This window comes from Seriola dumerili, unplaced genomic scaffold, assembly GCF_002260705.1.
Source record: "Seriola dumerili isolate Sdu_G_001 unplaced genomic scaffold, Sdu_1.0 BDQW01000068.1, whole genome shotgun sequence".
Lineage (NCBI taxonomy): Eukaryota > Metazoa > Chordata > Actinopteri > Carangiformes > Carangidae > Seriola > Seriola dumerili.
In genome coordinates this window covers 6,186,374-6,198,410 of record NW_019174323.1, presented here as the reverse complement: position 1 = coordinate 6,198,410, position 12,037 = coordinate 6,186,374, and the positions used below count along the sequence as shown (strand labels likewise).

Here is a 12,037-nt window from a genome sequence, read left to right as displayed (position 1 = left end):
AGACAGCCTGTCTGTAATCGAACTCTGGAGAGGCTCAGCAGTAACCACATCTATAACGCACCCAGGAGAGAGATGGAAGGAGAGTAAAAGAAAGGCAAACTAGGACAGGAGCGCAGAGAGAGAGACAGAGAGAGAGAGAGGGGGAGAGAGAGAGAGAGAGAGAGAGCGCGTGTGTGGGAGTGAGAGTGGAGGTGGTTCTCTTGTCTTAAGGTTACCCTCGGAAAGCATTTATCTTTCTGGGGAGATGCAGAGAGGAAGGGAACGGCTGGTTGGATGGTGCTCGCTGAGGAGGAGTATTTTAATATGCTGTCCTTCGTTTTAGTGCCCACACATGAAAGTATAAATAGCACGCACACGTACGTATGCATAGGCCTCTGGTAGGTGTGGGGTGTTTGTGAGAAGGGGGGGGGGTGGGGGGATGAGAGGCCGTTGGGGGGGGGGAAGATGAGAGGCCGTTGAATGATTAAACATCTCGAGCAACATGATGCAAATGGTCCTTATTTGTACAAAACGTCTCAGGAATTACAATCGATGGGCATGAGAAAACATCCGTCGCACTCCGATGTGTGTGAATCCTCTTTTGAAACTTACTTAGTTTTAGTTCAGTTAATTTTTACTGATGAACTCCTGTCCTTTCACTCGACAGCCTCAGGAGCCAATGACAATGAGGAGCGAGTGTTTCGAGAGAGGATCGGCCCCCGCCGGCGACAGGGCGCTGTCCGAAGACGCGTCCATCAAGTCAACGGACACAAGTTCATGGCCACCTACCTGAGACAACCAACCTACTGCTCACATTGCAGAGATTTTATCTGGTAGGAAACACACACACACTCACACACTCACACACACATTTGTCTGGCCTTACTTACTTGCTGTTATGTTTCCTTAACTAACCTGGCTGAAACGCTGTCTCCTCTGTGTGTGATCTGATAGGGGCGTGCTGGGGAAGCAGGGATACCAGTGTCAGGGTGAGTACTTTTCTCTGGTGGATTCCAATTTCTCAAGTAACATTGCACATCATTTATTATTTAAGCATGAGAACACACGAGGGATTACATGTTGCTGAAAGACAGCTGTGATTTGGATGCAAGCCACCACAGAGCCGCTGATGAACTGCATTACACCAAATCCACATAATATATTAGTAGGATTAAAAATGCTCATGAGCATAGTTTCAGTTGTATGTTGTCCTATTGCTTTTTCTTCAGTTTTCTTCACCCTAAAAATTATCCTGGAAAGGAAAGTGTTACTTAACTGACCTGTTGAGGTACTTTATTGCTATTGGAATTACAATCAAATTGGATGATTCTGCAGAACATGGTTTACAGTACTGCACGAACGTTCTGTGCAGATGCAGGAAGTTGTGCTGCTTAGATAGCGTGGGAAAAGGTGAGGGTGTGGTGGGTGGTTGTCTAATGGATTCAGCTTAAACTCTGGAGATTAGGGTCCACATCCTGTCTCAAACCAACAGATAATGTTGACTGTTTTAAATATTTAACCATGACAGATATTTCCCAGACATTAACCAGCCAAGTAATTTTAGTTATCTAAATGCTTGTCTACACAGGAGGTTTTTCAGCTGCATGACTGATGGAACAGGGTCCCATTTCACCAAATTTCTTACATGCAAACTGCATTTTGCGACATGAGATCATTTCTTCCAGTGTTCATTGTGACACATTTCACTAATACACATGGAAACAATACTTGCATCCCAAGCACAAGCAGATTTATCTGCTACAAAACATATTTTTTTTTATTTTTATTTTTTCTTTCTTTGTCTGTAACTACTGTGATTGTGTATTAGACTCTGAATGTTGCCAAAACATGCAGCAGTACCGAGCTTGAATGCATCCTGTGTAGATGCAGGCGGAGGCCCGAAGTGGCTGCTGCTGTTCTGCTAATGTTCTGCTCTCAGTACACACTGTGTAGACACTGTGTTACCTTAACCACACTTTAATCACATTGTAGGATATCATAGAAATAATGAATTAAAAACATTAGCATTGGAAGCAATCCAGGGTTTTGCACAATCATCCAATATTAATGTTTAGTCTGGCGAGTAGGTTGTGCTTCCTCTGTAATGGCTGTAATATATATAATAATATAAAAATATTAATAATTCAGCTAGTTTTGGATTTCATGGAAGACAGATCTATGTCATTATTTCCCCCCAGTTTAATTCCTGCATTTCATAGGACATAATTTACATTTCACAGACATGAATGATTCTGAAACTGAAACATTTTTATATCGACATTTAAAGTGGATCAGTCCCATTTGGTCCCAACACTCGACCCCTTTAATAAGGTCAGTATTGGCACGGATACTGAATCAGTGCATTGGACCAAGGCATCACTAGGTCCAACAGTATTGAATCAGAATCATGCGAACATAAAATTACTCCTTTTATTCTTCTCTTCTTTCTAAGAAATAAAAAAAAAAAAATTGTCTCGTAAACATTATTTGACTAAATTTATCATGTTTGTGAATCAATTTTGATGCTTCGTTTTCCAGTGTGTACGTGTGTCGTCCACAAGCGCTGTCATGAGCTCATCATCACCAAGTGTGCCGGGATGAAAAAGCAGGAGGACACACCAGAGGAGGTAGACACACACACACACACACACACACATTTAATGCAACCATCTAAATGCACATAGACTTTGTATGTAAAAACGTCTTTAATCCTCTTTAACATAATTTGTTGATAAACACTTGATTAAATATCAAACTCACGTATAGACATGAACACACACATATAGACAAGACTGAACATGAACAGACTCACCATTCAGGCCTTTAGTAAATAAATCTGGGTTACTTAAGGTTACATGTGTACACTTTGTACTAGCACTTGAGCCACATGCATTATTCCTCCGATAATGCAACAGTGACCTCTTTATAACACCGTCTGTGTGTTTGTGTGTGTGTGTGTCTCCCTCTGTAGGTGGGTTCACAGCGGTTCAGTGTTAACATGCCCCATAAGTTCAGTATCCACAACTACAAGGTCCCCACCTTCTGCGACCACTGTGGCTCCCTGCTCTGGGGCCTCATGAGGCAGGGCCTGCAGTGCAAAGGTGAGTTCATGTACAGTTTGGAATTTACAATGTGAGAACACGGGGAAGACGTGATAACATTTCTAATATGTGCATAAAGTCTGTAAAGAAAAAAATAAAAATGTCTATGAATGGTAATTTTGTGAGAGCACTTTCAGTTCATTATAGCTGTTTAATAATAACTGGCAACACACGCATTTATATATTTGCCAAGGAGGATACGTGTCTGGTTCTACTTTTTCTTTAATAAGCAGAACATGAGAAAAACATGTCAACAGATTTAGAAGAAAGTCGGTGAAATTTTAGCATTTTGAGGACTTCTTGTGATTTCACCATTATATGACATTTTATAGACTAAGTGATTATTCCAGAAAAAAATTGACAGATTGATTGATAATGAAAAGAAAATCAGTGTAGCATCCCAAGATGATGTCTACTGCATTGATCCTGTACTTTGATACCTTTCAGTGGCATCATGGTGTTTTTAAGGTTTCACTCAATAAAAACCTTTTCTTTCCTCTTCCTAAAACATGTAACTCCAAAGTAAAATACCATGAGCAAGCCGTTTGGTTTTATTCTCTACAGTGTATTGATGGCCTTCCAGCACAGTTTGCTGCCTTTAAAAATGTCCCATGTGTGAGTCAGAATGCCTTCATAGGTTTCAGCTGAACCTTTTCATGTGTGTTTGCTGCAGTGTGTAAGATGAATGTGCACAGGCGGTGTGAGACCAATGTAGCTCCTAACTGTGGTGTGGACGCCCGAGGAATCGCTAAGGTCCTGTCGGACCTGGGAGTCACACCTGACAAGATCTCCAACACCGCACAGCGCAGGAGGAAGGTAACCAATCATTCTCACTGTGGCGCTGCATGTTTAGTCCCTTACTAATACAGATATTTGCATTAATAAGGTTTAATTTCAATATTTTGAAACATGGAAGTTAAGTGCTGTACCTGTCAAATTTGATTCTGCATTTGCAGGGGGATTTGGTCCTTTTTTTAAAATTGGTTTTAAGTTCTTTTCATTACATATACAGATGGTTTTGAATATTTTTACTGATACTTTTTCATCCTTTGTGCCTGGAATAAGGAGAAACTCCTGTCTAGACACTGGAAACTGAGCCTGCTGGGCTGTACATTCTTTCTTTCTGCAGTTTCTCTGCAAATGAAGTTAATTCTTCACAAAAGATGTAAAAAAAAATTGGAGACAACATAATGTGATGTGTCCATAAGGTTGGAATAATAAGACAGAAGTTGCACGTTTCTTTCACACCAAGCTAACCTTTATTAGAATATATTAGTGTCTTTGCTTTGATAGCACAACTGAATAAAGGCAACTTTTTCTTTTAGGTAGTGTGTTCGTTGTCACATGAGATGATGGTATTTTACCTTATTAAAGTATTAAAGGAATACTTAGACATTTTGGGAAATCCACTAAGAAAAGATTGATACCACTCTCATGTCTGTAGGCTATACTTGTTAGCTGCCAATTAGTTTAGATTAGCATAAGAAACAGCTAGCTATTCTCCGTCCAAAGATAACTACATCTGCCAACCAACACCTATGAAGCTAGCTAATTAACATGTTGTGTCTTGTTTGCACAATAAGTGTAAAAGTTACATTTTGTAAAGGTAAAACTTGTAAAATGTACGTTTTGTTTTTACAAGGGGTATGTGTATCAGCGGAGATACAGCATTCTGAGGTGCTATCTAGTCACACTAGCTGTTTCCCCCTGTTTGCAGTCTTTGTGCTAAGATAAGCTAACTTAGCAGCTAGTGCTAGATTTGTATTCACTGTACAGACATGAGAGTGGTAGCAATCTAACTCATCGAACTCTTTAGGAAGCTCAAAGTGCCTCCAAACGTTTTTAAAGAAATTATTGCAACAAGGGAAAGTGTGTGAAACAATGTTCAGAGCATTCAAGGTTTTATTTTGTGTATTTTTGTATTTTATGGAATAAATTCACACGCTTGAACTAAGAAACTGAGATTCAGGTTTTTAAGAGGTCAGCCCAAAGGAACGGTCATGTTGTCTCTTTCTCTCTCCAGTTGACTTCAGGGCAGGACCCTCCCCAGTCTCCTCCTGAGCTCTCTCAGACTGAGGAGAACAGCTTCAGCCAGCCAGCTGTCCCCACCTCCCCCTCACAGCAGGGTAACGCCGAACACAACACACACGCACATCAGAAAACACAGATTTGACACAAACACGCAGACATTTCAAAGCCCTTCGAGATGCGTTCTTAGCAGCATGTGGTTTTAATGTGTTAATTTTACCAGCGAGAGGCAGTAATTTGATTTCAGTAATAATATTGTTGCTCCTTTTAAAAAATAAGTACTTAAATGTGTTATTGCCCTCTTAGATATAAGACTAAACATGAATTATCTAAGAATTATCCCCCACCGCCCACCACCATTTGTTACTTAGTCATCATTCTCTCACTCTTTGCGAGCTGAGAAATAAAAGTTGACTCTCTCTTCCCATTTTTGTTTTAATCGAGCCAAGCGATGATGATGACAACAGCGGTCACTGCAGCTATTTAATCACCCTGCTCAGAGATACTTTAACTGAGCCATCCCAGGTTTTAACAGAGGATGTGATCATCATTTTTGAAAGTTTATTGAAAAGTAATTGGTAACAAATCATGAGTAATCGCCCTTTTTTTTTTTTTTTTTTGCACGACGAGCCAAGCAGCGACAGGGGGAAAAAAAAGGCAGTCAGCCTGTTTTCACTGATGTCTGATCCGCTTTTCCGATGACACCCACAGACTTGGCACAGTTAGATCGCCTGCAGGACTCGCTGTCACTCGACCAGCAGGGACCCCAGCACTCCACCTCCTCCTCCTCCTCTTCCTCCTCCTCCACCACCTCCTCTTCCTCATCGTCCTCCTCCTCGGCAGGCAGGGAGAACGGACAGAGCCAGAGGAGAAGCCTCAAGGACTTCAACTTTATCAAGGTTCTCGGCAAAGGCAGCTTCGGCAAGGTGCGATTGCAGAGAGGAGGCGTTTGAGGGGGATGTTTATTTGTTTACTGCTCATTAAGTTTATAATTAAAACTGTTTTTGTTTTTTGTTTTTTTTTTGTTCTTTTCTGTTCACCATTATTCATAATTGCCTGGAATAGACTAGGTCACATATACATTACATTATAAGGCAGCAGTTGTTTTTGTTTCCTAACCAAACACAAAACCTTTCAATTGTGACATATACTGTATATAACTTTTGCAACTTTGCAGCTTTTTCAGTACGAAAACGAAAAACAAGCAAGAAGAGATTGTATTGATATGAATTCATAAATAAGGAATTCACTCAGTATTTTGGTTTTTCACCTCCACCTCCATCCTCCTCCCTCTCCCAGGTGATGTTGGCGGAGCTGAAGGGGACGGAGGAAGTCTACGCTGTCAAAGTCTTGAAGAAGGACGTCATCCTGCAGGACGACGACGTGGACTGCACCATGACCGAGAAGCGCATCCTGGCCCTCGCCCGCCGACACCCCTACCTCACCCAGCTCTACTGCTGCTTCCAGACACGGGTAGGACTTGCCAGACAACACACACACACACACACACACACACACACACACATACAGATTTGCTTGCTCATCTCCGTTTTCTCAGTCTCATGCCCGTCTGTCTTTCTCTCTGTGCAGGACCGTTTGTTCTTTGTAATGGAGTACGTGAACGGAGGAGACCTGATGTTCCAGATTCAGCGATCCAGGAAGTTTGATGAGCCTCGCTCTCGTTTCTACGCTGCTGAAGTAACCTCAGCCCTCATGTTCCTGCACCGTAATGGGGTCATCTACAGGTACCTCTTTTATTTTTATGTTTTTCAACCAAGGACTCTTTAAACTGTCTGTTCAGAAAACTGATACAAACAGTTTGGGCTAGAAATATCTAATAGATTCAGAGAAGCCAGAGAATTAACTATTAGGGATCTTCATAAAGGATTCAGTTATAAGTAACATACCAGAAGGTATGTTTCACACCTGAATTGCATTACATGGTGATTCACATGTTTTGTTTTGTTGTTTTTTTTTTTACATTGCATGCTCACTTTTCCCAGTGAGCCCAAATGTTGAGGAAACAGATGGTGCTAATTCCCTCCCTCTCTCTCTCAGGGATCTGAAGCTGGATAACATCCTGTTGGATGCAGAGGGACACTGTAAGCTGGCGGACTTCGGCATGTGCAAAGAGGGCATCATGAACGGAGTGACCACCACCACCTTCTGTGGCACGCCTGACTACATTGCCCCTGAAGTGAGCTGAATATTTTATACATATCTCTGCCACACGTTGCTCTGATTTACACTGCATTGTGTTGGAATGGTAACCAATTTAATTTACTTTACTTAGTTTTGTCCCGCACCTACAGTACAGTGTTGAGGCAAAGATGCTTTATTTAGAACGCTTCAGCAACTTAGCATTGCACTTCCATAAAGCCTCAACAGACATGAAAACGCTGTTCCAATACCATCTGTCCGTCATGTTGATCTGCGCCATGTTGTTGAATTCAGATCCTGCAGGAGCTGGAGTACGGAGCCTCTGTGGACTGGTGGGCCCTCGGGGTGCTGATGTATGAAATGATGGCCGGACAGCCTCCGTTTGAAGCCGATAATGAAGACGACTTGTTTGAGTCGATTCTCCATGACGACGTCCTCTACCCCGTGTGGCTAAGCAAAGAGGCGGTTTCTATCCTTCGAGCGGTACGTGTCGTCTCTCCACCGGGGACAAACCTCCTCTAACTTCCTTTATTTGATTATGAGAGTTTGAAGAGCTATTGGATTCTCTTTAAGAGTGAATCGCATCGTCTTCTTCTTCTTACTGGTGCTTGAAGGCTTCCATGATAAACTGAAGAATAGTATCATTTTAGTATAATTTAATTGAGCAGATCAGATCATGTACTGTATGACTTGTTTGGGTTTTCTTCAGACTTCTCATTACTAAACATACGAAACCTTCCAGTGAGAAGGTCTGTGGACAGAATCCACAGTAAGTGCTGATTTGGTCAAAAGAAGTTAAAACTGAATTTGGTTGAAAAGTGTTTAGTGTTTAGAAAATGTTTTAGTTGCATACAGCCCCAGTTTGCGCCTCCCATGTGTTACCATTAAATATTCTTAAAATACACCGGTGGACAGAGTATTTTTACATTCAGATGGTTGGGAGTGTCTGCGAGGACTCTGGAAACACCTTCAGAACAGCAATGAGGTTTGTTAAATGACCATTTGGGTTTTTTGAGAAATGAGTCAAATGTTATGATAACACATGAAAGCCACAAACTCTTTAACCAGTTCAACAGAATTTAAAAAGCTAGATTTTGATGTTGTAATGCAGTCGTTTTTAAGTACTTTAGAAACAACAGTTTTGTGTAAAATAGATTTTTAAACACTTCTCAGCCAGATGCAGCCAGATTTTAGCCTAGATCCTGGCCAGCTTTTCACTGTCACTAACTGAGAACCACAAAGGCAAGGACTCAAAAGCACGACTCAGGCCAGGGTTTTTTTCAGGAATCACAGTCTCGGTACACAGGTACAAGGCAGACTGATTCAAGGGAGCAGACTGAGGCGAGGTCAATAACTGAGCTGAGGTCAAACACAATAAAACTGAGGAAGACGACAAACTGGCACCAAGGGACGGGAAAACACAGAGTAAATACACTAGGAGAGGGGAGACAGTGAGACACAGGTGTAACACATTAGGCCTGGGCAGCCGGTCTCGAGCACAGGAAGTGAATCTGAAACAAGTTAGTGATACCAAATTAAACAGGAAGTGTATAAAAATGACCTGATAAAGATGAAAACATGATCTTTAGAAGCAGAGCTTGATATGACATTCACCCGCAGATCACCATGCTGCATTATGAAATGAATGTCTGTAATCTCCAAAACTTCACGAAAAGATTTTTTGGTGTATTTTTATGATCGCTCTGTCATTCATGTTTCTTTTCTCAGAGCTGCACACGTGCAAATCAAACTCATTCAAAGTGCACTTACCGCAAAGGTGTTACACAGCGCGTTTCTCTGCCACTGAAAATTGAAAAAAAAATTCAGTCAGAGGTTAAAGTGATAACAATGCAATCATAAAACCGCAGTAGATCACAAAGTGCTCTCACAACAATGAACAGACAGCAGAACAAAAGCAAACACAGCTTTCAGTCTCAGTAAATAACACCAGCACTTTGCTTCATCACTCTGCCACTACCCCTCTTAGTTTGTACCAGTCAAAGAGCCATTAATGCCTCAGCTCTATTATTAGCACTCAAATGCTTTTTGCTCAGCCCTTCGTTCTGTTTCTGTCCTCGTCGTTTTATGGATGAAACCACAGCTTTTTTTTTTTAAAGGTTGGCTGGTTTTCAGACAGTACAAATTCCAAGTCAAAAGAGTGTGCTGTTTGTGTGTGTGTGTGTTTGTGTGCAGTTCATGACCAAGAACCCAGCCAAGCGTCTGGGCTGCGTGGTGAGCCAGGGCTGTGAGGAGGCCATCAAGACCCATCCCTTCTTCAGAGAGATCGACTGGGTCCTGCTGGAGCAGAGAAAAGTCAAACCACCCTTTAAACCCCGAATTGTAAGAAACACACACATATTACTCACACGTACTCAAGCACACACTAACGTTTTACATCCCTATAAAACCACTTTTTTTGTTTTCCACAAATCCATAAGTTGCTGCAAGATCACTCTGCAGTTTGCTGTGAAACGAGGTCCTCTTGTGGCCAGAACAAGCTCACAAAACATTTCTGATGATAGAAAAAGAAAGAGAAAAAATGCAAATAAGCTGCTAATCAGGTGCCAGAATCAATGAGTAAAATAAGATAAAATACTGTTATATAAGTGTGTTCTTGAAATGATCTAATGATTTTAATTCAATTTCACACTTTTTGATCATTTAATGAGCCCCATCAACTCACAGTAGAATACTGAGTCCCAGGAATTCAACCAAAGTCATTTTCCTGTTGTTTTTATTTTATTATTTATTCATTTGAGCAATTTCTAGTGGCCTGAGCAGAGCTGGGTGTTGAATCTCAGTGCTCTTTGAGTAGGAACTACCTGCACCTGTGTGTATGCACAGGTTTGTGTTATCTTCACACACAATCACATACGAAACAGAAAGTAATTCTCAATGGTCAGAAGGTGTCGCTCTAATATCACTTTCATAGCACTAGATTGTAGTGGAGTTCTTCCTCTGACTTCCGTGTGTGTGTGTGTGTGTGTGTGTGTGTGTGTGTGTGTGTGTGTGTGTGTGTGTGTGTGTGTGCGTGCGCGCGCCTCTGCAGAAGACCAAGCGAGATGTGAATAACTTTGACCAGGACTTCACTAAGGAAGACCCCGTGTTGACGCCCACGGACGAGGCCATCATCCGACAGATTAACCAGGATGAGTTCAAGGACTTCTCCTACTGCGCCCCCGAGGAGACACAGACCTAACACACACACACACACACACACACACACACACTGATCCTATAACACTAAACCTGGCACTCACATACACACACATGCTGACACTCATACATGTGTAGAACCATAAATCCCTTTACAACACACACACACACACACTCACACACACACACACACACACACACACACACACGGTCACTCCTTTACTTTGAAGCTATTGGTTGTTGTTACTTTTGGAATATTCTTTACTTGCATTGTGTTGTTCTTGTTGCCTGGGTTTATTATGAATATGAATATGAGTATGAATATGAATATAAATATGAATATACACACCTGCATATGCTCTCACACACATTCCCATCTGCACACTTTTAATGCTGATTCACACACACACACACACACACACACACACACAAACTACAATCCCAAATTTTTACACGCTCTCACATACCTAAAGGCTCACTGCATATGCTCCGACAACCAAACACACACACACACACACACACACACACACACACACACACACACACACACACACACACACTGCTTCTCTCCCCCAGCACCTGTATACATGTGGACTGTGGGTGCTGGGTGCAGAGGCCTGTATATAGCCTGTGTTGAGTGGCTGTATTGTGTTGGTATTGTCTGCTAGTAAAGGAGAGTCGTGGCGCATGGACAAGCACCCTACCTGTGTTATTACTGTCCTTATTGTGGACCAGTTAGGGCCAAATACCCTTTTGTGCAATACCCTGACTATCTATATATTTTATGGTTTTGTTTGTTCATGTGTTATTTTTGTTTTGTTTTTTTCCTCAAAATGTGTTAATTTTTTTTTTTTTTTGGGTTGTGGATGATTGAAATCTTGCTCTCATCTGTCCTCCTGTCTTGTGTGTACAAAGTGAATGTCGAACTTATAAGTTACAGGCTATTGAACTAATTATGTGGAGCAGAGTGTTACAGGCGGCCTGTGTAGCAGTGAAAAGCACGATTTCCAGCTACTTCATCCATCTGCTAGTTTCAGAGTCCACATCCGTCCCGCCGGTGCGAATGCGCTGGCCCGTGGGTGTTTTTTTTTTTTTTTTTTTTCGTGAATGTACATTTTCGTGTGTGAATGTGTGATTTTTTTTTTTTTTTTCCTGATGGCATGTGACTTTTTGTCCTCAGCATTTCTGTTTCTATAGTTACCATCAGTGTTTTCAGCCCCCCTTTCTTTTTCCCTCTCCTCCAAAGCACCAATTCCCCTTTCCCACTTCTAGCAGCTGTCTCACACAGCCAAAACCACTTGCTTTTCGGACTTTTGCTTTTTTCAAGAATGGCTTTTCTTTCTTATTGCTCTCTCTCTTTTTTATTATAATTATTATAATTATTATTATTATTATTATTGTAAAGTGTATCTGGAGGAATCCTTTGTGTATAATACTATAACTATACTATTATAGGTCTGTTACAGCCGGGTGAAAAGAAATGTGGAGAACCAGCAGCTGAATTACCTCTCATTTCAAACACATACACCCACACAAAACACCACATACAGACTCCCTCCTTTGACTCCTCCTTCCTCTTCTCACTCTCTTTCTTACAAACACACACACATGCA

General features: G+C 41.5%; 1 protein-coding gene across 1 annotated transcript in view; it reads left to right on the top strand.

Annotated features, from left to right (window-relative positions):
* prkce (protein kinase C epsilon) overlaps positions 1-11,503 on the top strand; it is a 34,948-nt gene extending 23,445 nt beyond the window's left edge. Inside the window, exons 5-15 of the mRNA XM_022742524.1 lie at positions 2,518-2,606; positions 2,951-3,080; positions 3,754-3,896; positions 5,104-5,206; positions 5,820-6,034; positions 6,408-6,581; positions 6,699-6,853; positions 7,167-7,305; positions 7,563-7,751; positions 9,462-9,608; positions 10,318-11,503. Of these exons, the coding sequence (XP_022598245.1) occupies positions 2,518-2,606; positions 2,951-3,080; positions 3,754-3,896; positions 5,104-5,206; positions 5,820-6,034; positions 6,408-6,581; positions 6,699-6,853; positions 7,167-7,305; positions 7,563-7,751; positions 9,462-9,608; positions 10,318-10,467 (1,634 nt within the window). The 3' untranslated portion in view covers positions 10,468-11,503. The remainder of the gene's footprint in view (positions 1-2,517; positions 2,607-2,950; positions 3,081-3,753; positions 3,897-5,103; positions 5,207-5,819; positions 6,035-6,407; positions 6,582-6,698; positions 6,854-7,166; positions 7,306-7,562; positions 7,752-9,461; positions 9,609-10,317) is intronic.
* The last annotated feature ends 534 nt before the right edge of the window (positions 11,504-12,037 follow it).